Here is a 27,892-nt window from a genome sequence, read left to right as displayed (position 1 = left end):
AGGCAATTTTCATCACGTCCTGTTAAAAAGCCAATTATTTTCCTTGTTAGGAACGTCCCCTCGCGCAAAACGTCTCTCCGAGGACAGAAAAAAAATACAAAATGAACGACTCATGCAAATAAATTGTGTTCGTGCAACAATTAATAATACATTTAAAAAGAAAAAAACGCAACAGGTTTCACACTGGTAACTGAGGAGTCTCTCTCTCTCTCAAGACAATTAATGACCTAAATCAATATCTGTGACCCTGTTTCTCTCTCAGAGGAGAGACGGCAGGACTGCAGTAGTGAAGGAGAGAAGGAGAGAGAGAGAGAGAGAGAGCGGGGGAGGTCAGTGGGCTGTATGGAAGCCCACTGAGCTCAACAGGGCAGTCCTCCATCTCTTTCAGCCTCTGCCACCCCCCCCGGTGGGTGAGGAATCACAGTAAGGTGACCCATTTTCTGCCTTTATTCTGTACCCCCTGTTAACACACACACCACAGACACACAAATACACACACACACACAGGCCACCAGCGCGCTGAGGCTGGACTCAGACAGCGGGAGGCTTATATAACGCAGACTCTGGCTGTTATACAACCCGCATAAGAACGGTACGTCCAGTACACACACACACACACCTTGACACACTTCCATAGACACCCACGCAAACATATTCACAAATACTGTGAATAATAAATACACACACTCCAAATAAAACACTCTGCTGTTCACATGGACAATGGTATGTTACAGTAGATCTTAGACTTAGAACAGGGTCTGTGAGTCTCTATATGTGTGTGTGTGTGTGTGTGTGTGTGTGTGTGTGTCTGTGTGTGTCTCACAGACAAACGAGAAAAGGAGTTCTGTAACACAGGGCATGCAATTGACAACACACCTTGTAGAACAGAAACAGAGACAGAGACACACACACACACACAAACCCCACCTTACCGCAGTGTTCCTGGGGCGAGAGAGAGAGAGGGGGGGTGGGGGGGTGTGGGGGTTATGAAACATGCCCCGTCTGGCTGCAGCTGTGGCAGAGCCTGTTGAGTGGAACTCTCTCTTACTAGGCCAGTATGTCACAGACTGGGAGGGAGATTAGAGCTGCCCAGGGAGGGAGGGAGGGAGAGAGAGAGAGAGAGAGAGAGAGAGAGAGAGAGAGAGTTTTGTAACGCTTCTATAACCAGACCTCCTCATGTTGTGTAACCTGCGATAGGCGGCACGGCCGACGGGGACACTAAACAAACACCTACTCACACACACACACACACACACACACACACACACACACACAGGCAGGCACACACACGCAGACACAGACACGCAGACACAGACACACAGACACTCACACAGACACTCACACACTCTCTCTCTCTCTCACACACACACACACACACACACTCCCTCACACACACACACTCTCTCTCTCTCACACACACACACACACACACACACACACACACACACACGTCGGGATGGCCGCGGGTTAAAGCGCAGGTCAGTTTAGGACAGGAACACGGGCGGCAGCAGAGCAGGACAGTGGGTTCAGGACAGGATGTTCAGACAGGCAGGCAGGCAGGCAGGCAGAGCCCAGCAGAGAGATCTTCTGGGTGAGGCTGGATCCGGTTACACCAGCGTTGGGATCATGACTAATTAACCAGCGAATGTGACTGGCGTTGGACGTGAAGGAGGCCACATGATGACCACATTGCGGTCACAAGACCGCCGGCAACTCAATTAAATACCGCCGAGCAGAGGAGGGAGGGAGGGAGGGAGGGAGGGAGGGAGGTGAGGGGGGGGGGGGTTAGGGTTAGGGGGGGGGGGGTGAGAACATGAGGGAAGGAGAATGAATGACAGAGAAAGAAAGAGGGAGAGAGAGAGAGAGAGAAAGTGAAAGAGAGAGAGAGAGAGAGGTCATAATCCTAATGTTACGAAAGCAACGTGGCCAACGTGGTCTCCTGTGGTCCTGTCACGGATCTCGAAGCGGCGTTCTGTGTGACACGCCGGCCCAGGTTGCCCGTACGCCGCTCCGCGCGCGCCCACGGACTCTGACCACGCTCTAATCCAAACTAACCCACCGACCGGCTCGTGCGCTGAGGTAACCACGGAAACAGCCAATCAAACGCAGAGAGCCACATCAAACAAAAACATCAGAGAGATGCCAGACAGAAATAAACACAGAAAAAACAACAACTGTGTGAAACAGAAATAATGAAAGAAAGATGAAAAGAGAGAAAGAGAGGTAGAATAAAGGAGAGAGAGAGAGAGAGAGAGAGAGAGAGAGAGAGAGAGCGTAAGTGAATTCAGGCACAAGTGGGATGGACTCAGGGTTACACAACATCGTCACTTAAGTCGGCAAAACAACTACAACCCAGAAACATAAATCACGACGGGTAAAACACACTCCCAACGAGATGTAGACAGTAAACGTTCTCCTGACGTCACTGAACAACCACTGACCCGCCAACTAAACACACACAACCTTTCCCGGAGTCTGGAAAAACAAGTCTCTCTCTCTCTCTCTGTAAATAAAGTCCCCCCTCCTCTCCTCCTCGCCCCCTGACTCCGTCACCTGTCCTGTCCCAGAGGTCACCAGAGGGGATGGGGGTCAAGGGTCATTGGGGGGGGGGGGGGGGGGTCACCTACCGGCGAAGGACTCAGTCTCGTCCAGCAGCAGCATGCTTAGCGTGTTCGTGTGTGAGGCGTGTAGTCGAGGGCGATGGACCTCTGTCTGCCCTGCTCTCTCTCCTCTCTCTCTCTCTCTCTTTCTTTCTTCTTTCTCTCTCTCTCTCTGTCGGGACGCTGTAGGAGGAGGTGGAGGTGGTGGTGGTGGGGGGGTGTTGGAGGTGTCCCGGGCCGGCTCCCTCTCCTGTTCCCAAACTCACTGGCACCAACAAGTCTCCTCTGGTAAAGAACCGGAACTTAAAAGCGTTTCAAAAGGCAACGAAATCTCTCCCTTTTTTCCGCGTCTTTCTTCTTCACTTCCTTTATCAGTTTAACTGATGTGGTTTCTGCTGACTGACTGACTGACTGACTGGCGTGAGTCGTGCTTCGCTTTTCCCCGTCCGTTCCGTACGGTGACAATGTGAACCGCAAGCAGGCTCACGGCAAGCAGGAAACCATCTCCCGTCTGCTTCCATCTCCTTACATAACCACACACACTGGAGCAGGGAGGGGGGGGGGGGGGGGAGAAGGGCCCATCAGGGGGGGTAGGGACGGACACACACACAGGGACGGACACACACACACACAGGGCCCTGGAGCTGCCCTGCTCTCCTTTCTGCCTCTTCCGTCTCACACACACAAACACACACACACACACACGTCATGTTGGGTAGACAGAGCCGAGTGCGGGCCAGGATTTAAGAGGAGCATGAACTGCAACCTGGGCAGTTCTGAAGGACTAAAATGGGTCGATGGGAAAGTTGCTCGTATCTCCCATACCGTGTCCCGTTGAGAAATGCAGACTTCCAGCTTCACAGTTCCTACCGTTAGATAAAATAATCCGTCTTTGACCGGGTCATTTCTTCGGTACGTCTTGATGAGTCAAGTAGCACAAACGGCAGGATAAAGAAGGATAAAGTCCGAGAGAAACTTTCCGAAAGTAGAAACGCAACCCGGTCAAATCAGATCAAACTAAGTCCTTCTATTTCATAACTGCCCTCACTCTTTATGAAATAATCTCCCTCCACTCGCTGCCCCCCCCCCCCCTCCCCCCTCCCTCCTGCCAGCTCAGCCTATTCACCTTCAACTGACCAAACACATCCGTAGGTACGTCTCCACCACATGACCAGGACTGGCCCCATTTCACACAGACCCGTGACCCCGGGAACGTACTGGTAACGTGACTTCAGTCTGCCACAGGTCACGCCATGTAGCGTAAGTATGCCCCTGTCCCTGCTCAGGTTAGACACACACACATACACACACACACACACACACACACGACACTACTGGTAAATAACCAGTAAAACAGGGTAATCTACTCACCCATGACCTCTGAGCAGACCAAGGCTCCTCTCTTATACCCCACTACCAGGGGCCATCTCTCTCTTTCTGCCATACTCAGAGTATCTCTCTATCTATCTCGTTCCAGGCTGCCATCCTGACTACATCTCTCTCTCTCCCCCCCCCCCTCTCTCTCTCCCTCCCTCCCTCCCACAGAGCAGGGAGGCATGTCGCCCAGAAAAGCATCGCTTCTGCTGCTGCTGCCACCAGGGACACAAGGCCATTAGGACAATTATAAAACAATGCGGTCGTTGAAAGCAGCCCCGGCCCTGTCGTCCGTCAGCAACCCCCTCCCTCCCTGCTCAGCCAGAGGGACCCCCCTCCCCTCCCTCTGCCCTCCCCCCCTCCCTCTGCCCTCCCCGCCCATCTGAAACTGGTGTCAGCGTGATGTCAGCAGCAGCCAGGCTCCTCCCCCTTCAGCCAGGCTGCCTTAGGTAACAGAGGTGAGAGAGTTCATACAGAGAGAGAGGGAGAGAGGGACTGAGAGAAAGGGGGGAGGGGAGGGGAGGGGGGGGCTCAAAACAATGCTGCGGACCCCAGGACCCCTTCCAAACGCACAGCACGGGATTACAGAGATCACTTACGCACGGCCTGCCGCCCTGCCTGCCTGCACAGGAACCCATGTTCTACACCGCTCTGAGGGAAGGGGGGGGGGGGGGGGGGGGGTGGGGGCTGAAAGAGGCTAGAAAGAGGAGTGGAGAGGGGGAAGAAGAAGGAGGAGGAGGGGGTGGGGGATGAAAGTAGGAAGTTGGAGAAATAACCCTGTGAAGTGGACAACACTCAGACATCCAGAAAGCTTCTCTCTCTCTCCCTCTCCCCCTCCCCCTCCCCCTCCCCCTCCCTCCCTCCCTCCCGATCTCAACTTTGACACACTACCACACATCCACCACAGACACGCCTCTGCTCCGCTCGCTCCATTTCCGACTGTTTACATCGTCAGTCTGGGTGAAGGGAGCCGGGGTGCACAGGAGTGACTTATCAACGCTGACAAAACATCAATCCAACCAAGCCGGGGGCCTCCATGTTCCTGGTGATCACACAGACACAGACACAGACACACAGACACACAGACCGATCGGGGAGAGGCCGCTTTGTGTTCATCATTCATTTCGCTGCGTGTCGGGACGAGATACAGACTCTCTCTCTAGAGATACACAGATATACACACACATATACACACACACGCAGACACCCCCCGGTGGCTTTGATGATGAGAGATGTTGTAAGTCAAAGACGGTGTGACAGCGTAGAGTGGAGTACCTGCTCTCTCAGCCTGTTCACTCATTATCCCTCCAGCTGTGTCTCTGCTTCCTCACCATCCCTCAGCCTGTACCCAGGTCTCTGGCTGTCTCACACACACACACACACACACACACGCAGAGACACGCACACACACGACCTTGAGTGGAGCCTCCCACTTGTCTTGGGTATTTTAAGATGGTCTCATCTTTTCCATTTTTCAAAGTCCATTTTTGACTAATGTCTCCTGTTGAGTCTGACGCACGCTGCTGCTCCTCACAGAAGCCAGACCCTGCCTCCCCCACTGCCCGTCTCCCTGCCTCCCCCACTGCCTGTCTCCCTTCCTTTCTCCCTGCCTCCCCCACTGCCTGTCTCCCTGCCTCCCCCACTGCCCGTCTCCCTGCCTCCCCCACTGCCTGTCTCCCTTCCTTTCTCCCTGCCTGTCTCCCTGCCCCCCCCACTGCCCGTCTCCCTTCCTTTCTCCCTGCCTCCCCCACTGCCTGTCTCCCTTCCTGTCTCCCCCACTGCCTGTCTCCCTTCCTGTCTCCCCCACTGCCCGTCTCCCTGCCTCCCCCACTGCCCGTCTCCCTGCCTCCCCCACTGCCCGTCTCCCTTCCTTTCTCCCTGCCTCCCCCACTGCCTGTCTCCCTGCCTCCCCCACTGCCCGTCTCCCTGCCTCCCCCACTGCCTGTCTCCCTTCCTTTCTCCCTGCCTCCCCCACTGCCTGTCTCCCTGCCTCCCCCACTGCCCGTCTCCCTGCCTCCCCCACTGCCTGTCTCCCTTCCTTTCTCCCTGCCTCCCCCACTGCCTGTCTCCCTGCCTCCCCCACTGCCCGTCTCCCTGCCTCCCCCACTGCCCGTCTCCCTGCCTCCCCCACTGCCTGTCTCCCTTCCTTTCTCCCTGCCTCCCCCACTGCCCGTCTCCCTTCCTTTCTCCCTGCCCGTCTCCCTGCCTCCCCCACTGCCCGTCTCCCTGCCTCCCCCACTGCCTGTCTCCCTGCCTCCCCCACTGCCTGTCTCCCTGCCTCCCCCACTGCCTGTCTCCCTTCCTTTCTCCCTGCCTCCCCCACTGCCTGTCTCCCTGCCTCCCCCACTGCCTGTCTTCCTGCCTGTCTGTCTGTCTGTCTCCCTCCCTTCCTCCCTAAGCCCCTCCCTGTCTCCCTCCCTGCCTGTCCCCTGTAGTTTGGTTTATGAATGTGCCCCTCTCTCTTCCTGACCTCTGCCTGCCTGTACATTTCCCCTGCCCTCCTCCATGGCTGTGTGTGTGTGTGTGTGTGTGTGTGTGTGTGTATATATATACTCACTGAGCACTTTATTAGAAACACCTGTACACCTTCTCATGGTGGAGGTGGTGTAATGGTGTGGGGAATGTTTTCTTGGCACACTTTGGGCCCGTTAATACCAATCAATCATCACTTGAATGCCACAGCCTATTTGAGTATTGTTGCTGACCATGTGCATCCCTTCATGGCCACAATTTACCCATCTTCTAATGGCTACTTCCAGCATGATAACGCACCATGTCACAAAGCAAAAGTCGTCTCAAACTGGTTTCACGAACAGTGTTCTTCAGTGGCCTTCCCAGGCACCGGATCGGAATCCAACAGAACACCTTTGGGATGTGGCAGAACGGGAGATTCACAGCTTGAAAGTGCACCTGAAAAATCTGCAGGAATTACGTGATGCAATCTTGTCATCGTGGACCAGAATCTCAAAGGAAAGATTCCAACATCTTGTGGAATCAATGGCACGAAGAACTGAGGCTGTTTTGAGAGCAAAGGGAGGCTCTACCCAGTATTAGTACAGTGTTCCTAATAAAGCCTTGGTGAGTGGAAACGGCCAGTGTTCCAGGGGTCAGCATTGTTCATTGTGACAGTGGCTTGATGTTATATAATACTTTTATATCGATTTTTTAGTTTAAGCAAATGGACCATCTTCAGTGAGCTTCTTAGGAGTAATGGGCGAATGTATTAATGAAACGCTAACCCTAACCAATATCAGTATAGTGTTCCTAATAAAGTGTTTAGTGAGTGTATATTCTACATATACACAGAGGGAGGTGGGACCTTGTGGACCGTGTGGAGTGCGCTGAGTCATCCTAATCCAAGCCTGTTACATAGACCATGTCAACATCTTCTCCTCAGTGTGATGTTCTGACAACAGGGGAGGATTTGTTAAGAGGCAGAGGATGGAGAAACGGCAGAAAACAAGGGGAGGAGGAGGAGGAGGAGGAGGAGGAAATTAGTAGATGCTCACGACTCGGAGAGCGAGAGAGAGTGTCCGGGCAGCAGTTGTTATGGCGACAGTGTGACGGAATCGGCACGTAGCGGGTGGCAGGGGCGATGTCGCTCTGTGACCATTACCCGAGAGAGGAGAGAGAAAGAAAGAAAGAAAGAAAGAAAGAAAGAAAGAGAGACAGACAGATAGAAAGAGCGAGAGAGAAAAGACACAGAAGAAAGAAACTTGAGAGCCATGGTGAATATGTCCGAGTCATGTCGAAGGACAGAACAGATAATTGCACAGATTGCATTAGTCACATGGCGGTAAACAACTTGTTGCTGCTGCTGCCCCAATTATGACAAACATGACTCTCCCAGTGTGTGTGTGTATATATATATATATCTGCTATCTGTGTGTATGTGTGTATCTGCTATCTGTGTGTATGTGTGTATATCTGTGTGTGTGTGTGTGTATATTAGCTATCTGTGTGTGTGTGTGTGTGTGTGTGTGTGTTGTCCTGTGCAGGCACCAACAGAACAGGCAATCTGTCACACCACCTCCAAACAGGCCTCCTCTTCTCAGCAGGGCGCCGAGCTACGTGACGTTAGCCAAAAATGAACGTTTCAAATGTTTTTGCATTTTTTTATTTTTTAAATCTTTTTTTATTTTTATTTTTTTTTAAATCAACTGTTTACGACTGCGAGAGCCAGCTTTTGGAGTACGTTTCTTTCATCTTTCACTTCCAACGGCCTCTGCACCTCCACCCGGAAGCGAATGGGTGGAGACGCCGCGACGAAAACGACCTCTGACCCCTGTGTTTAGCTTAGCTGTCCTGATACCATGTAATTAGACGACAAGACAGAAATAGAGGGGGGGGGGGGGGGGTCAGGGAGGGGGAAGGGGGAGGAAATAAACAGATATAGAGGGGGGAGAGAGAGGGCAAGAAGGAGTGCAGGAGAGATCCTCAACTTACTGGGTTCACCCTCAGGTCAAAAAACATTGGCTTATGTTGGCACACAGGACGGGCCACAGGGGGTGTGTGAGTGTGTGTTGGGATTTTGGTGTGTGTGCGTGCATTTTGGTGTGTGTGTGTGCGTGTGCTTGTTGGTGTGTGTGTGTGTGTATGTGTGTATGTGTGTGTGTGTGTGTGTGTGTATGAGACTTTGAGCCCACAAAGGCTGCAGGGAGAGCTGGATGTATGGTAGCACTACAGCACAGCGGTGCTGCGGCCTTGCAGACACAAAGGCAGGGGGGAGGAGGAGGGGAGGAGGAGAGAAGGGGGAGGGGGGCGCTTCTTTCATAACGGGAGCTTGTGTAACATGTGTCACGGTGATCGATACCCAGCAGTGTGAATGAACGGCAGTGTGAATGTCACCCCCCCCCTTCTGGCATTATCTATCCTTTCTTTCCTTTCCTATCCCATCTATCTATCACAACATCCCCCTGTGTCTGTGCTTTCTTTCTCTTCCTCGTGTTCTTCCCTCCCTCTTCTCTTTCGTTCTCTTGTTCTCCTTCTCCGCTAACTTAACACATCTCCCTCTCTCTCTCTCGACCTCTCTCTCGACCTCTCGTCAAGCTGGGCGGAGTTACAGTAGGAGCCATCTCACTGTCTGTTAAGAGCTACAATGCTAACAAAGCTAACCCCTCTCAAACCTATATGCATGCAACACACATTATTAATGAGAATGTTTTTACTCTTTACATTTTTCCTACGCCAAGCTAGGAGGCATACCAAGCACTTCAATTAACCCTTTGACAGAATGGGATTAACCGTGAACAATCACCCAACTGAAGATGCATATCTAACTTCTTCCTCACATACAACAACATCCTTAGGTAGTGACTCACTGCATTATATAACGTGTTTTGGCGAGAAAAGAGACTGTTTCTTGAGGAATTCCTTTGGAGTTGCTTGTTGGCCTTAGCTCAAAGTTCAAAGAACAACTGTTTGTTGGCCTTAGGGTATGAGCTAAGTTCAAAGAGGAATTGTTTGTTGGGTAGGGGCTAAGTTCAAAGAGGAATTGTTTGTTGGGTAGGGGCTAAGTTCAAAGAGGAATTGTTTGTTGGGTAGGGGCTAAGTTCAAAGAGGAATTGTTTGTTGGGTAGGGTGTGTGTGTATGAGTGTGTGCGTGCGTGCTTGTTGGTGTGTGTGTGTGCTTGTTGGTGTGTGTGTATGTGTATGTGTGTTGGTTTTCCATAGGGTATGGGCTAAATTCAAAGGGAAATTCCAAAACTCTAGATAAAACATTTTTTTTCAAAAACACCCAACAAGCTTAGAGTCTATAGATCTATAGATGCTCCTAGTATATCCTATAAATCACTCCTATACATCTGAGAAGCCAAGATTCAATTAAAACAGGAGATTAAAGCCCTGTGCACAGCCACAGAACTTCTTCAAGGGGCTGATTCTATAACTCAGTATCCAAAAATGCAACGAGGAATCGCACACTTGAAGGACACACTTGACGGACACACTTGACGGACACACTTGACGGACACACTTGAAGGACACACTTGAAGGACACACTTGAAGGACTGACAGTCTCGTTGCATCTTTGGATGCCAAGATCCAATCCATCGCAGGCAACAGCTTTCTGCAGAGTTATCCAAGATGCGCTTGATTTGCATGTCAGTACAGCACGTCCTAAACGCAGAGAGGGGGACAATCGGTTCGCTGGAGTCACAGTTTCAAGGACGCCATCTGTGATGATATCAAACCCAGACTACGATTTCACAATATATATATAATCTGTGAATTCCCCGTCTTTCCGCACTCTCTGAATCAGTGGATGAGCCGCCCACAGGACCCCCCGTCTCTGAACCAGGGTGTGATGTACTCAATGTTGCAGATACTGCCGAAAAGTTTATGAAAAAGAGCCTGCCGTGAATCCTTCCTCTGCATGTCAGAGAGGCATGTCTGTCTCTACGCCCTGTGGACCTTTGACCTGGCCGATACCCGACCTGGCCGACAGCCGAGAGGAACAGAGCTGCCGCAGAGGGTCGAGTGTTCTTCAACCACCTCACAAAGCAGTGCTCAGCCCTACAAAAGCCAGCAGACGAAAGGCAAGGTCGATCCACGACCGAGAAGTATCCTAAATGATTTTCCGAATACAATTTGAACCCAGGTTTGAGGCACGTTGAGAGGGAGGGAGAGGGATACGCAGACACAGCCTGGGGTCCCAAAAGCTGGAGTGCCAGGGGTCTGGAGGAGGGATCAGGAGGTTCTGTTCTGGGTCCTACAGAAGGTTCTGTTCTGGGTCCTACAAGAGGTTCTGTTCTGGGTCGTACAGGAGGTTCTGTTCTCTTAGGACAGCTCCCCTTCCCTTCCCCAAAGCGTCCTACAGTACCTCCTCACACAGCTCCCCCTCTTACCCCCTCCACCCACACGGACGAACAGCAAACGCATCTCTTCAAATTCCTGTCTGAGACGTACAGCCATAGATCCTAAAGATATTTCAACAAATACACAACATAGACGGACAGACAGACAGACAGACAGAGAGAGAGACAGAGAGACAGAGAGACCTCGCGGAGCTCAGCCTACTGAATACGAGAAAGGATCAAGCATGGCCGACTCCACCTACCAGGGATGTCGTCTTCGTTGTCTCCGTCGTTCCCCTCCTCCTCCATCTCCTCCTCTTCCTCCTCCAGCTCCTCCTCCTCCTCCTCTTCCTCACTGAGGAAGTCAAGCTCCATCCCTCTCCCTGAGGTCCCCTCGTCAGACATGGTGTCCCTGTGTCCCCTGGGGGCATTACCTGCACATGGTCACCCTGGGCACCTGTCATAACACACACACACACACAAGGTTCATAACAATTCTGTAACTGAGAGGACATAAAACTTGCCTAAACACACAGACACACACACAGAGACACGACAGCTTCATGACAATTCTGTAACGGAGAGGACATAAAACTTGCCTAAACGAACACAACACCCGTCCCCTTCCTCACCGATTAAAACAACACAGTGGGACCAGAAAACGGGGTTGCATTAGAGGATCATGGACTTGCCAGAAGGCTGCATCTGTTGTACATAGGGAGGGGGGGGGGGGGGGTCTCTCTCTCTCTCTCCCTCCCTCCCTCCCTCCCTTTCATTCTCTCTCTCTCTCTCATCACTATAGTGGTTAAAAGGCCCCTCTAGTGAGCGTGATCAGCTAACCTCCACTCTCCTCAGTGATGACTCAGCGGGAGACTCCTGCTCCACTGATTCCACCGGCCCCCTTCCTCCCCCTCCACCAGCCCCCTTCCTCCCCCTCCCTCTCCCTCCACCAGCCCCCTTCCTCCCCCTCCACCAGCCCCCTTCCTCTAGTCTCTGACTCAACAGGACAGAGTACTGCTCTCTGGTGGCTTACGTAACAGCAGGTGCAGAGGAGACCCCCCCCCCCCCCCGCTTCGCTCGCTCACACGCACACACACACGCACGCACACACACACTTATGTGTCATTGGTGACTGCAGCATTATAATTTCCCCCCGGGGATGAATAAAGTACCTATCTATCTAGCTACCTATCGATCTACACACACACGGACAGACACACACACACAAGTCTGTGTGTGTGTGTGTGTGTGTGTGTGTGTGTGTCATAGTTCAGCTGGCTTTTGTAGTGCTGAGCACTGCTTTGTGAGGTGGTTGAATAACACTTCTCCCTCTGTGGCAGCTCTGTTCTCTGTTCCTCTCAGCTCTGACTAACTGAGACACACGCCTGTTGCTTTAGAACCGGGACAGAGGACGAGGAGGAGATTTGGAGGGTGTATAGAAATTGTTGTATTCAAGGTGCCCTTCAAGACTAAGAACAAGTCTCTCGAGCTCACAATGCTGAAGCCTATCTGCCCAGCCAGCCCTAATCCTTACGGGACGGAGGGTAAAGTCGCCTACATCTCTGGGAAAAAACAATACGCCGCTCTTGGCTTTGTGACGCGTTGACGTTGCTAGGTTAACGCTAACCTGCATTAAGCGGTGGGAAGCGGCTCTGCGAAGAATGACTCACAAACTCCTCCGTGGGGCGTCGGGAGACGGGGCTCGTTGGAACGCGCGGAACAGAATGAGGACCGGTCACGTCCATGTTTGGTTCAGTTCCTCGTTCCGTTTTCCGTGCATCGCAACTAGCCCCGTCCTCCGATGTCTACCTCCGCCAGCCTCTGCTGAGGCCCACGTAGAGAAATGCTGGAAGCGCACGGTTTGCGTCAGACCTGCGTCAAAAGGTGTTTGGACCGTTTGCTCCAGCCTGCCTGGAGGGCCGGATGGGGGAGGGGTTTGCACTTTTGAGATTGTTTCATTGGATCCATGGCGCCAGGCAAGGTCAATCAACGACCGAGAAGTATCCTAAATGACTTTCGAATACAATTTGAACCCAGGATTGATGCACATTAGGTTCACAGGGGAAAAAAAAAACACGCACACACACACACACACACACACACGACAGCAGGTCCCTTTCTTCAATCGCCCACACACCCTTCCCTAATCCTCCTCCAGTGGGGTGTTCACCAGGAAATTGAGCTGCTGCTTCATCAAAGATGAGGCAAACAGAGGAGGAATATGTATATACACACACACACACACACACACACACAGAGAGCGTAGATATAAACAACAGAAGAGAGGAATCCCCTGAATGAATATTCTGACAGAACAAAAACAACAAACACTGCCTCAGAAGCCTTTCCTGGAAGACCTACAGACACACACGCACACACAGACACAGACAGCTCTCTCAGGATGAGAAATAGAAGGCCCATCACTCGGCGCTGTGATATTAAAGTCCCATCGGTCAGAAGGCTGTCCCTGCGCCAGAATACCACAACATTTTTCAACCCCGGCATCAACGTCAGGGGGACATTACCTCACATAACCTCGACTACACAGAGGCTCTGGAACCTCTAGGGGGAACGGAGACTGAAGCCCAGACGCGCCGGCCTTGACAGATCATCACTTTCGGTAGAACACAAAGCAAAGCGCGATATGCGTTTGTGTTACTGGGATTGGGGGATTGTCTGGGAATTGGATTATTATTATTATTTTTTTTTTAAATGAATTGGACTTCAGTTCATGAATCGATAAAAAATAAAACAAGGCCTGCTGTTTTGCAATGCAGACATGTAGGTGAACTGATTCAGACAAGGCATTCATTGATCTCACAGGGGGAGGTGAGAGATAGAGAGAGAGATTTTCAGGTCAGGCCTTCTGAGGCCAGGACACAACATGCAGACAGCAGTGGGGAGACTGCCTTGTGCGTGTGTTTGTGTGTGTCTGTCGGGGACGGGTGAGAGGGGGGAGGAGGGGAGGAAGGGATGGGGGGGGGGGAGGGGGGGGGTCAAGGCCTGTCTGGTGTCCTAAAAAAACAACAACTATATACCGAAAGGGGGGAGGGGAGGGCATATAAAGCCTGTTATAATAAGACCACCAAGCCTGAGGCCACCAACCCCCACGTCATGTCAAGGCCATCCAGCCATACACCCCCCCCACACCTAACCCTAACCCCCCCAGGGCCGTGTGACTGGTATAGTATAGTTCCCCCTCTGTCATCACAGGATACAAGAAAAAACAGGAGGGGAGAGAGGGAGCCGCGGACGGCAGAAGTTAATTACACGCTTGAACGCATAAAAGTACATTTCAGGGCAAACATTTCCATTATACATACAGGAAGTGTGCATATCACCCACACACACACACAAAAACAGAGACACACACACACACAGAAACAGAGACACACACACAGAAACAGAGACACACACACACACACACACACACAGAAACAGACACACACACACACACACAGAAACAGACACACACACACACACACGACTAGACCAGGGCCTGAGGTGTCACACACTTCCGGGCCAGTCTACCATGTTGCCCCTCCGGAAATGGACTGATGAGTTAGTGTAAGACTTCCCTTTCATCGTTTGGTCCACACACACACACAGAAACAGACACACACACACACACACGACTAGACCAGGGCCTGAGGTGTCACACACTTCCGGGCCAGTCTACCATGTTGCCCCTCCGGAAATGGACTGATGAGTTAGTGTAAGACTTCCCTTTCATCGTTTGGTCCACATAACCCACTTCAACACAATGGTCACGGCTAATACACCCTGTTCTCAAGAGGAGAGAGAGAGAGAGAGACACGTGGGGGGGGGGGGGGGGGGCGAGAGAGGGACTGAAAGGCGGTTTCTCATCTACGAAACTGAACAAAAAAAAACAGTAATATGTATAAGGAGGCCACTGAAACGAAAGACAGCTGCTTGCATAAGCTGCGTTACATAAGATCTGGCTAATGCGTCTGTTACTTACAAGTCAGGTTACACAAGATATACTGTATGGTTAAATCCAGCACACGCGCACACACACACACACACACACACACACACGCACGTCAGCATTGATCCTTGCCGTTCACGTGCATACTCTCTCTCTCTTCTCTTCTCTCCCTCACACACACACCCCCCACACACACACATGAAGCAGGTCACACACACGCACGTCAGCATTGATCCTTGCCGTTCACGCGCATACTCTCTCTCTCTTCTCTTCTCTTCTCTCCCTCACTCACACTCACGCACGCAGCATCGTACACCCTGTTCCCTGCCTTTCATTATAAAACACTGCAGGATATATACGCCAGTCTGAAAAAAGTCACAGTAGTGAGGTGGAAATAGCACCAGACTGCAGGAGAGAGGAGAGGCCCCCTGTGTGTATCTGATGGACTTTGATGGACACCTAAAGGGCATCAGAAGGGCCAGCCTCTCTGATCTCCAAATAGGGATGTGGTGGGTCTAAATATCAATGGTGTGTATCGTCACTACAGTACACACACACACACACAGACAGACAGACACAGACAGACACGCACACACACACGTGCTAAGTCAGTCTCTGAATGTAGTACGGTTAAGGATCCTAGTTGGAAACTCTACTGTTTCATTAATACATTCACCCATTACTCCTAAGAAGCTCACTGAAGATGGTCCATTTGATGGTCCAAATTAAAAAATCGATATAAAAGTATTATATAACATCAAGCCACTGTCACAATGAACAATGCTGACCCCTGGAACACTGGCCGTTTCCACTCACCAAGGCTTTATTAGGAACACTGTATTAATACTGGGTAAGGCCTCCCTTTGCTCTCAAAACAGCTTCAATTCTTCGTGGCATTGATTCCACAAGTTGTTGGAAACATTCCTTTGAGATTCTGGTCCATGATGATATGACTGCATCACATAATTCCTGCCGATTTTTCAGGTGCACTTTCAAACTGTGAATCTCCTGTTCTACCACATACCAAAGGTGTTCTGTTGGATTCAGATCTGGTGACTGGGAAGGCCACTGAAGAACACTGAACTCATTGTCATGTTCATGAAACCAGTTTGAGACGACTTTTGCTTTGTGACATGGTGCATTATCATGCTGGAAGTAGCCATTAGAAGATGGGTAAATTGTGGCCATGAAGGGATGCACATGGTCAGCAACAATACTCAAATAGGCTGTGGCATTCAAGCAATGATTAAGTGGTATTAACAAGCCCAAAGTGTGCCAAGAAAACATTCCCCACACCATTCCACCACCTCCACCATGAGAAGGTGTACAGGTGTTCCTAATAAAGTGTTAGGTGAGTGTATATTTAGGAGTTAAGCCACCAGCCAACCCTGGGATCCTCTCAACCCCTAATCCCCGCCCACGGCCCACATGACCACCACGTCACCCAATGAGCGGGGCCAGGCCAGGACAAGCCAGGCCACAGGTGCCAGACACAAGCACAGCCAGCACCCTCTTGGCCTATTATTTGGGTCAATGTTTGGTTCCCATGTTTTTTCAGTCCAAAAGGTTGTATAGGACTTCACAAAGTAGAGTCTGATTGGGCAGAGGGAGAGAGAAGCAGTTAGAATAGCGTCCAATCGGGGAACAACCTGACTGAGGGACAGTAGGGGGTCATTTGGTTCGACACCAATAGGCAGGTGCGGTTTAAGGAATGGGCTTTGTGGTGTCTGGTGTCCAGGTAGGGGTTAGGGAAGGAGGTGGGGGCGGGGGGGGGGGGGGGGGGGGGGGGGTTTCTTTCTGGCTCTGCTGAATAATTGGCCAACTTCAGCAGCAGCAGGGCAGCAGCCTAGATAAAGACTACCTTCTCACCAGACCCCTTATGTAATCGTCAGACCGTGTTGCTCCACATCCAGTGACCTACTCTCCCAAAACACACACACGGACGGATGTGTGAGCACACACAGACACACACAGACAGACACACACACACACCTGGAGATAATATACGGTATGTAACAAAAGCAAACATACTGATCTTAAAAAACACAACCATTGTTTCTCAGAAGAACAGAGTGGGATGTGAGGGAAGAGAGATTCAGCGTGCTGTGTCTGAAGACAGAGAAACTCCCTAAAAAACACTGGCATCAGCAGCCGCAACAGTGCCTCGGGGACGTGCGCTAGCAATGCTATTAGCTTGCCTTCAACAAAAACGGCCAACAGGCAAAAAAAAAAAGAACCATATGCTCATTCATTTGCCTTTTGAAAGCAAACAGCCTCAAAACCCAGCGCACTTTTCAAAAAGCCTTCTGCACCAGTCTCAACCTCCCCGTCCAACAGAGGGATAAACGGTCATTGTGGGTTACTACTACTAACCCTATGTGACACTCCAGAGCTGAACTAAGCCGAGCCGAGCTGAGCTGAGCTGTAGTGGGCTGGCCTGACTAGTTGCTGTGACAATATGAAGGGAAAACATCAAAGCCAGCACACTACGGTTCAAAACAGCCCTGTAGTGTGTAAAGCCCCTTAAGCAATTTCCAAATGAAAGGCTGGAATATCAATCCATGTAAGATCCTGAGTGAATTAAGCTAGCGGGGGCGGCTATGTACAGTAACCGCAAACGATATTGTGAGTTTGAAACGGATATGTAGGTTAACATCAGTGACAGGAGTGACTGCCTGCCAAGAGGTTCCAGAACTACTCAAGCCCTCAACACACACGGCAGGGCCTATCAAGAGACACATGAGGCAGGTATCATTCTGACATCTAGCCTAGCGACTCCTCTTCGGGGCATCCCTGATGAAAGCAGAAGTGTATCACGTCACCCTGACTGGTACAGCACAGTATGTTCCAAACAAGCCCTGTGTAAATAAATAATGAGGCCAGCCAGTGTGGATGTGCTTCATCTGGAGAAGCTATGACAGATCTGATGGATAACAAGAGCTCTGACCTCTATACTGGGAGAGTGTGTGTGTGTGTGTATATATATATATATATATGTCTCTTTGTGTGTGTATGTGTATGTCTGTGTGTGTGTGTGTGTGTGTGTGTGTATGTCTCTTTGTGTGTGTGTGTGTGTGTGTGTGTGTGTTTGTTAAAGCATGTAGGCTAGATATCAGACAGTGAGGGAGACAGAGAGCGCCAGCCTCAAAGAAGCGCCTGATGATCATCAGAGGTGAGGGTGGCACACTGGGCGAGAGAGGCCTGTATGATGAAGAGACGGGGGAGCAGTGTGTGAGTGAGTGAGAGTTCGTTAGAGGAGATGGAGGTGGAAGGAGAGAGAGAGAGAGAGAGAGACAGAGCAACAGAGAGACAGACAGACAGAGACAGAGAGAGGTCACATCAGTTCTGGGCTGACGGAGGAGTGGAGGAGAGAGAGAGAGAAAGAGGGAGAGAGAGAGAGAGAGAGAGAGAGAGAGAGAGAGATGGCAGTTCTGGGTGGTGTCGACGTCAGCCTCCCTCGCCCCGGCGGTCCCCCGCTGAGCTCATTAGCAGGAACAGACTGAGCAAGAAGCGAGGGAGCATGCGCTGCCACCCCCGGACCTTCTGAAACGACAACGCCTTGGTACAATGTTCCTGCCAGATCACGTCCCACCTGGAATCACTGAAAGACTCACTGAAAGACTCCCTGACAGACTCACTGACAGACTCACTGACAGACTCACTGACAGACTCACTGAAAGGCTCCTCCGTTTGGAGAGTCAAATCAGACTTAACACACAGCAGGGATGGACCCCCCCCATCACTGGGCTAGGCTGGCCAACTTTGGTTCTACAAGGACTTGGTTCTCATGGAGTTCAAGGGGTTCACGGTGTCACTCATTGGGCCAATACGTTGACGTTTTCAGAGTGAAACAGGAACGGCGGTGGAGAGATTAAATAGAACAGAACAGAACAGACACATTTCTTTTCTCTGCGCCCCATCATCTAACTGTATCTGTTGCGTCTGGGTAGGGAGCATATCTGATACCTGATCTGAGGGGAGATTAAGCCAATGTCTTTGAATTACCTCCCACAATGGAACGCGTGGGTTTAGCCGGGGAGACCTGAATACAAGATTAATCCTTAAACGCAACACACCTTTATCCCACATAGCCCTGCATTTAGACACCTTGAGGTAGTCTAGACTCAGTTCATGAAACACCGTTTCAGTTGTATAATAGAAGCCCAAGAGTCCCGATCCCTCTCACCTCGTGGTCGAAATGACACGCAAAAACCTTGATGAAGGAAATGTTGAGGCGTTTTTAGCAGGCCTATAGCTACACCTCATACAAGGTGGAACAGAGAATAAGTCAATTGCGTATTTTGACCCTGCCACAGAAACAACAATCAACTGCTAAAATCAAGAGACCCTCTATGACCCTTCACTTTCACAACTCTGAGCTTTAAGCCTATTCATTTCGCCGATTCATATTCAACTATTCATTCCCTTTACGCATGCATTTACAGTATCATTCCATTGTTCTAACTCTATAGGCTACACCAAGTGTTTGATCCTCACTTTTTACGATGTCACCTCTCTGTCAACTCCATAGATAATACCCAGGTTTACTCTCACATGTTGTCCAATTGCCTCTAACTGATTGAGGTGAATCCCTTATAATGCAACAACGATCTAACGCGTTTCGTAACTATTGGACACTGCAACGGCAATGCAGACAGCGCACCGGCGGCAGAGCACCGATGATGTAGCCGCTATTGTCCACAGAGTGCCCGGTACCGACTAGTGTGCGCTGACAACGAAACTCCCACAATAAAAATGGGCATTGCAAACGTAAAATAAAACAAAACTTCTCACCTCTCGCATTCACTGCGTGAAATCTCTGGAAAAGTATAATAGAAATGTCTTATTTCTGATATGAACATGCAGGTTGTGTGCTTTCTTTCATCAGTTTCCTTCTTCAGTCGCATCGATGCTGTGGGTCCCCTACACGATTACAAAACCACATCGAGAGTTCCGGAAAACGCGCTGCCAGAATCTTTATCATTTCAGCGACAGGGGGAACAAATTGAGTGAGACACAAGATCGAGACTTTGCATAACAGCCTATTTGCATAAAGTTAAATGAAATAATACTAGCATGGAGTCAATTAAAATGAGCTGGATTTGGCCTAACTTAGGTGAATTGTCATAGTCCACTATGTAGGCTAGTATTTTCGACAAAATGTCAATAATCAAGAGATGCTTGTCATTATGTGAGGTTGGGTTTCTGTATAAATCAAGCCTAGACCAAAATATGAGAGGTGATGATCGGCCCCATTGTTTTCCCATCTCTGTATTTATAGGAGGTTTTACAATTGCAAAATGTAATGCGACAATACAATGTATTAGTCTCTTCTTCGGTCAATGGAATTTAATTGATTAATTGATTGATTATTTATTTATTTGTTGGTGGAATATGCTATAGACCTAATGATTTATTTAATTTAGTTGCCAAATACCTTCCGAGCGCAAGGATAAATCAACACAAAACATGTAAAGAATCAACTCCAGAAAGTACTGAATAAGTCACCTACTGTATTTCATTTTTTCATTCTCGTGGCGACCTCTATCGGCCATGATTGTCATCACACAGTATGATCAACAAACAAGGTTCCGATAGCTACTTCTGTGTGAGGAACCTTACATGAGAGGCGATGACTTGAGTTGGTTCTTACAGGATCAGCCGCTCCTATAGCTCAGTGGGATTAAGTGATAGAAGTGTTGGCATGGACTGTGGTTTTCATATATTGCTAGTGTCCAAATGGAGTCTTCAATGTTATTCCGATGGGTGTCTTTCTCCCGTCAAAAAAAAAAAAAAGGAACCAGAGATTTACCAATTCTCTCATGCTCATCTCTCATGAGTAGAGAATACACCATTTCACTACCAGCACACCTCAATCTGTCCATAGCTCAGTGACTAGTGAAGTTGTCGAATATTTAGGAGACTAGGGTTCAAATCCAGTGCAACATCTATACTATGGATCAATCTGGAGTGTTAATTGGATTTCCATTCAACGACTATGATTTCATGTTACTAACAATGCATAGTGTATACTCAACTGGTATGGTCTAGACTTTCTTACTGTATATATACAGTATGGTAGCCATTGCATGATCAATATTATTCTCTACCATTTTGTAAAGTAGAATATAGTTTCCTGAAGGTGTAACAGAGACAAAGCTTACAATTCACAGGCGCTTAGTGGCGTAGCACACTAATGCGCATACAATGTAATTGCAAGGTTCCTGGTTCGATTCTGACCCTCGACCTATCTTGCATGTCATCCCTCCTCTCTCTCACCCATCCTTCCTGTCAATCTCTACTGTCTCTATCCCAATGAAGCAGAAATCCCCTAAAAATACATATTTAAAAAAAAAACAACCTTACAATTCACATCCAAGCTTTCATTTATATCTGGGTACCAACATTTTACCAACGTTAGATTTGGTCTGTGTGGTGTGACGGGATCAGGGTCTCAGGAATTGATCCGGAAAGCTCTCCTTCATCAAGCCTCATCGAACTCTCAGCGAGACAAATACTTAACTTTGTTTGTTTGATCAACCATGTCTAAAACAACCATGTAACAAATGATTTCAAGGTATATCACATTTTGTCCCTCTGGGTATACTCAGGGACATCTGATGCTGGCTGTGTGATGTGTATTAAAATAGAGCCTTGTTTTGAGAACATGAGATATGGGGAATCTAAACAACTGTGTCACCAGTAGTAAAGTTGTAGAGTAGGTGGGAGTCTGGGGTTCAAATCTAGTGCAACATGCACAGATCATATTTGAGTGTGAATTTCAGTTGATTTTCCCTTTATTATACAATAATACAACTCAATTCATGTGAGTTCATGTTACTAACAGTGCAAATAATTGTATAGATACTCATCTGTATGGTTTATATTGTCTTACGATAGTATATTGTATATGGTAGTCATTGTATGATTAATATTACTCTCTACCATTTTGTAAACTACAATAGAATTGCCTGAAGGTGTAACAGAGGCAAAGTTTACAATTATCATTCAAGCAGCTTTCATTTATGTCTGGATACCAACATTTTACCAACGTAAGATTTGGTCTGTGTGGTGAATGTTTGCATAAGGACACAGCCTCAATAATTGCTTACAACAAAGTGCAATAATCTGAAGGTAAACTTTGTCACATGTTCATACAATGTTTATTAGAATACATCAGAACAACATCTAAGTGGAACAGTGGGAACTAATATTAAAACTGACATCTCTGGAACCGTAACATTATAATGACTTGCAAACTTAGATAGACGTCTGGTTGACATTTGAAATGAGACATTGCCTCAATGACACTATCTGACCGCCTTACTATATCCTAAATAACTTATATGAGATGGTGTTACCACCTCCTAATCCACATGTCTGTGCAGTGTTTTGGTTTAACATTGTCTCACAGTTACCTTCCATCATGTCTTTATGGTTAACATAAGACAGTCAATCAAATCCTTTTACATACCTTTATACAATATTTAGACTTAGTCATTACTGGACCATACCATTTTCCATCATGATGGTTGTATACAACGATACAGCCAAAATACAATATTAATGAAATGTCAGTTTTAAAAAAAAGCCCTTTGGTTATAATCTCCCCCAGTAACACAATTAGCTTGGAGCTGTCTGTCTCCTCTCCTCTCCTCTCCTCTCCTCTCCTCTCCTCTCCTCTCCTCTCCTCTCCTCTCCTCTCCTCTCCTCTCCTCTCCTCTCCTCTCCCCCTTCCCCTCCTCCTACTCCCCCTCCCCCCCCCCCTACCTGAGCTGGGATCTGAGATTTGAATGTAGTCGGAAATTGAGACCAAAATAAGTAGCAGGAGAGGTGAGGCCCTGAGACATGGAACTTGTTCCAATTTCCTGCAGCAGCCGTTGGCACTGCTTCCCTCACTGCTCCTCCCATCTCTCACATCAATCACAGACAGCGGCTGTGTGTGTGTGTGTGTGTGTGTGTGTGTGTCTAGGAGAGTGAGAGAGAGAGAGTGTGTGTGTGTGTGTGTGCGTGTGCATGTGCTTATGCGTGTGTATGAGTGTGAGAGAGAGAGAGAGTGTGTGTGTGTGTGTGTGTGTGTGTGTCTATGAGAGTGAGAGAGAGAGTGTGTGTGTGTGTGCGTGTGTATGAGTGTGACAGAGAGAGAGTGTGTGTGTGTGTGTGTGCGTGCGTGCGTGTACGCATGCATGTGCGTGCGTGTGTGTGCGTGTGTGTGTGTGTGTGTGTGTGTGTGTGTGACTGTCAGGCTTAGCCTGACACCTCACGTCTGGGCTGCACTCTGGAAGTGGGAGTCAGCACTGCAGCACTGCGACCTCATATCACCCCAGCCCCCGGCCCCCGGCCCCAGCAATGCCAATGTGTATTGTTAATGCTCAGTGAGCTATGTCATGACAGGCCTTCTCCCTATGATACAGTATGGTGCTGTTTGAAGCTGTTGGTGCAGGGACAGCGTCCCTCCACTAGAGGGCCACATCACCGTCAGATTCCCCCAGTCAGAGTCCAGTCCATTCATAAAAGCTTCAATTCAAATCAACTTTATTTATCTCGTCAGGGTCCATTAGGAAAGGCAATGCGAATATGAATTCACAATAACACAGGACACGGACGGCAGACATCCCATCCCCCTTGCTTTATGCATTGGTTTCTCAAACACTACACGACTACAATTATTGAATTATTGAATTAAGAATTATTAAGTATATATAAGTATATTTGCACAAACAGGAAATTGACTTGGTGAGGTTGGTGCATGGGACATAAAAAACAATAGCAAATATGGACAAGAAATTGACAAAATAGAACAATAAAACAATACAAGGATCAAGAGACTTCTGTAATGACTGTGGTACGTAGGCAGAGGACTCAAATGCACGACTCAGAGACAAAAACTTAAATCCAATAGAATAGTCTTTACTATCAAAAAAGATTCGGTACACAGGTAGGCAGTCAATGGGTAGGAGATAATCCAGGAAGGGGGTAGGCAAAACGCCAAGTCAGAAACACTATCAGAGATCAAAATATCCAGGAATACTCAATACTAGGAAAGACCGCTTAACACTCGGAACAAAGACAAACTGGCACAGAGACAGAGGAACACACAGACTAAACACACAGGGAAGGATGATGAGGAACAGGTGAAGCCATTCAGGGCGGGGTCGACAATCACCCAGGCGGGAAACACACAAGGGCAGGTGGTGAAGTGTCTGAAACGAGAGACGAGGTGAGTAACGCAAAAATAAGCAGGAAACAAAATGAATGAATAACATGAAACAAAGACAAACATAAACTAAGAAACAGGACGAGACGTCATACATATACATACAACATCATACAACAGCCAGATTAGTGTCATTGTTCTGGCTCATTGTTCCCTCTTTCTGTGACTCATTTATAGTCATGATGAGTCTTATGTCACGATGAGTCTTATGTCACGATGAGCCTTATGTCACGGTGAGCCTTATGTCACGATGAGCCTTATGTCACGGTGAGCCTTATGTCACGGTGAGCCTTATGTCACGATGAGCCTTATGTCACGGTGAGCCTTATGTCACAATGAGCCTTATGTCATGATGAGCCTTATGTCACGGTGAGCCTTATGTCACGGTGAGCCTTATGTCACGATGAGCCTTATGTCACGGTGAGCCTTATGTCACGATGAGCCTTATGTCATGATGAGCCTTATGTCACGGTGAGCCTTATGTCACGGTGAGCCTTATGTCACGATGAGCCTTATGTCACGGTGAGCCTTATGTCACGATGAGCCTTATGTCATGATGAGCCTTATGTCACGATGAGCCTTATGTCACATCAATTCCAAGCACTACCATCACCAGTTGTTCTATAAGCCTTCATGAATAATTGGAATAGCTTAATAGCTGGAATAATGTGGAAGTGACAGGTTCTTGGCACAGAGCCAGCCAGTCTTAGATGGAGGAGGTGACACCTATTCAGGGAGGGTACCGTTCCACCGTCGGTTTTTCATTGAGTTCAGTTTCATATATTCTAGTCTATGCCTCCCGATTTAGGATTTATATCTCCTTATGTCAGTTGGAGACACGTATTGACAGCCCTGGGTTGAATTGTTTAAAATAATAGCGTACATTCCAATCGTTGGCTCATTGGAAATCCTGTAATTTAAAAAAAAAAAAGAGATTATTTCATAAAGGGTGAGGGCAGTTATGAAATAGAAGGACTTACTTTGATCTGATCTGAATCTGATTTTCTTCCCTTCATCCTACTTTACTCAAGACAGACAGAGAGAGAAAGAGACAGAGAGAGAGAGAGAGAGAGAGAGAGAGAGAGAGAGAGAGAGAGAGAGAGAGAGAGAGAGAGAGAGAGAGAGAGAGAGACACACAGCTGGTGTATTGATCATTGGAAGAGGGCTCACTGAAAGTCAACTCACTTGGTGTTCCATTTCATTAGGCATCCACTGCCTCACAAATCCACCCGTAGCCCCCTAACCCCTCTCGTGCACTTTGATAGATCAGAGAAGGACTGGATAGACGTGAGCAAGATGGCCGACAGTGGAGCTGTTATCGTTTCAGCCTATGCAATGTTCTCACATCTAAACTGTTGTCTCGGTGGCAGTTCTGAAGGGGTGGATTTGCTTTAAGCAGACTGGCAGATCTCTGCACTGATACTGCTGCCGAAAGAACACTGTTCTAGAAGAACTGTTCAAATGAAACCCATCATCATCATCATCATCATCACTCATTTTTTGTATGATGATGCATTTTATGACTATATAGCATTTTATGACTATATAATAGTGGATTCCGACAGCTGTAGTTTGGTTTGACTGTGATGTAAGGAGGAAGGAGTAGAGGAAGAGAGGAGAGATGACAGAGGAGAGGAGGAGAGATGGATGACAGAGGAGAGGAGGAGAGATGGATGACAGAGGAGAGGAGGAGAGATGGATGACAGGAGAAGAGGAGGAGGAGATATGAACAACTTAGGCCTCTCTTTCCTACGCCATCTCCTCCAGTCCAAGGAACAGGTGAGTAGCCAAAGAGCTGATCAACGCCGGCCTGGCCCGGCCCAGCCATTCAATCAATCAATCCATCAATCCCTCACCCTGGCTCAGCCAATGGGGTTCCCCCGTCCCCGTCACCCGAGGTGGAGTGGTGTGTTGGCACGTGCCTCCTTCTAATCTCTTTAAGTATGCGCCTCCATATCGTCACCGTGCGAGCCTGTCAGAGAGTGGCTGATATAACCCGGAGCTAGCAGGCTAGCCAAGACGCAGGCCTGCAGAGTGGGTGGCTGGATGGAGGGAAGTTCGGAAAGAAACTTTTTGATTTTTTAATTTTTTTCCCTACAAAGGGATTTTGCAACCTTGAAGTGCGGGGCTGTAACCTGCTATGATTTATTCATTTGTATTCTTGGGGCTCTGAGGACTGCTTGGCATCACAACTGAAGGGTTTCTCCCTCCCTCCCTCCCTCCCTCCCTCTGCCACCTCTGCAGTTGCTTCAGGGAACGGTATGTGGTTCCCTATCAAAGAGGACACGGTGAAGTGGTGATGACAGTTCATATATCGGTCTTTGTTGATGCCTTTTCAGATTCATTTTCAGAACATCTTGATTCAGTTAAGCTTTATTGTGCCACACTTGCGCCATTTGACTTGCAGCCGGATAAAAGACACGGCACATCGACAGGAAATGCACATCTCTCAAGAGATATCGTGATTGCCAAGCAACACAGAGTATGTCACTTTTAAAACAATTCACAGTTTTGGCAAAACAGTCCTCCTTAGGTTTTATCGTCTGTAAGATGAGAAGACCAGTGAATGCAGTAAGAAAATGAAATGTACAGTTAGTTTATTTCCCACAAGGGGGCTCTATACTTCACATTCATTTCAAGCCATCAAACCCACACCACAGTTTGGTCGTGTCTGAATGCTCACACTGCTGCTGATTAGGTTACTAAACGTATATACTGCATACTAACCCTACTACATACTATTTATTTAGGCCATACTGAGTTAGGGTTAGGGTTAGATGCTAGTCTGTTCATGCCAATAAAGCACATTGAATGAAAGCGCTTTACAGAGATCCGTCAAAAGTGGCATGGAGTGAGAGACATAGGGACATGGATTTGGTGACAACCTCCGGTTGTGATGTCACTCGGTGATGTCACTCTGGTCATCTTTCATGACTAACTTGCTCTCATTCACATATTCAGTTGATAAGGCCACCGTGAGGCCGTGAGTTATGATCCGAATGTCTAATGGCGGTGCTGAATGAATCAGCAGAGGCATTTGTGCGTTGGCACTCCAAACTGTGGCTCATACTAATTGCATACTGTTAACTTATTAGCGGATGAAACACATACAAAGGTGTAGATATTTTTGGCTGCCCAGGTTCGACCTTCTCCACAAAAAATCTGTTAGAGGCAATTACGTGGAAGCTCCATCATGTCAACATAAATGTCTCAAAGTCTCATATAGGTATCACCTTATATAGAGGTCTCACAATAGTCCACACGTGATACATCAATAGAGTGCACCACCATCCCAAGATCTCTCGTGCGCCTTCACACGCACGCGCACCCCTCCAAGGAAGGGGAGAATCCAGCGGGCACGCGCGCGTCCCTCCAGTCAGTGAGCGTCAGCAGCGCTCGTGCCCGTCTCGGCTTCTCGCGGTCTGACTGTGCGCGTGCCCCACGCAGGTCTCTGGATCGTAGGTGATGATGGCGGTAGAAGAGCATCGCTGAGTTAGCTCTGAGTCTTTTTTTTTTTTTTAAACAAAACATATTCATATAATATACTGCTGATTGATACAATTAGCGTCCTCCGTCTCCTCACCAGAGACAATGGGGAACGAAGCCAGCCTCGAAGGAGGCGGACAACCCGGGGAACCGGGCTCCATCTCTATGGCTGGAGCTCCGGGTTCCATTTCAGCACCACCGGGCTCTGGACAGCTCATAAAGCCCGTGAATGGTACCGCAGCCGGGGTAGGAGCGGGTGGCGGACCGGGGATGGGAATGAATAGGTAAGAACCGTCCTTTTGCAGTGATGCAAAATGTTTGGAAAATTAAAAACGATTTGATTTCCGAGTATTCTTTTTTTTTTTAACCAAAGGTCCGGTTTCATTAGTCAGGGAAGCAAGGACGGCATCAGGCGACTATTATATTTGGTTATTCTTGTAATTAATTCCGTCTTTAAATGTACTATTAGATG

The 27,892-nt window shown here is 48.6% G+C and overlaps 2 protein-coding genes across 3 annotated transcripts in view; one reads left to right on the top strand and one right to left on the bottom strand.

The window, feature by feature from the left end:
* The window catches only part of LOC310808490 (helicase ARIP4-like), a 47,908-nt gene extending 28,266 nt beyond the window's left edge, over window positions 1–19,642 (bottom strand). Inside the window, exons 1-2 of one of the 2 annotated variants that reach the window (XM_083675422.1) lie at window positions 19,512–19,642; window positions 11,032–11,225 (exon numbers count right to left, since the gene is read on the bottom strand). In XM_083675422.1, coding sequence (XP_083531548.1) covers window positions 11,032–11,173 — 142 coding nt within the window. In that variant the 5' untranslated portion in view covers window positions 11,174–11,225; window positions 19,512–19,642. Of the gene's footprint in view, window positions 1–2,627; window positions 3,061–11,031; window positions 11,226–19,511 lie in introns of those variants that run through there. The other variant, XM_083675423.1, reaches the window with a different exon arrangement.
* A 7,883-nt stretch (window positions 19,643–27,525) lies between these two features.
* The window catches only part of bsna (bassoon presynaptic cytomatrix protein a), a gene marked incomplete at both ends in the record, with an annotated part of 88,376 nt that continues 88,009 nt past the window's right edge, over window positions 27,526–27,892 (top strand). The window contains one exon of the mRNA XM_083675421.1: window positions 27,526–27,704. Within this exon, the coding sequence (XP_083531547.1) occupies window positions 27,526–27,704 (179 nt within the window). The remainder of the gene's footprint in view (window positions 27,705–27,892) is intronic.

Source organism: Argentina silus, assembly GCF_951799395.1.
Source record: "Argentina silus genome assembly, chromosome: 8".
In the NCBI taxonomy this organism is placed as follows: Eukaryota; Metazoa; Chordata; class Actinopteri; order Argentiniformes; family Argentinidae; genus Argentina; species Argentina silus.
This window is presented reverse-complemented; position numbering and strand designations above follow the sequence as displayed.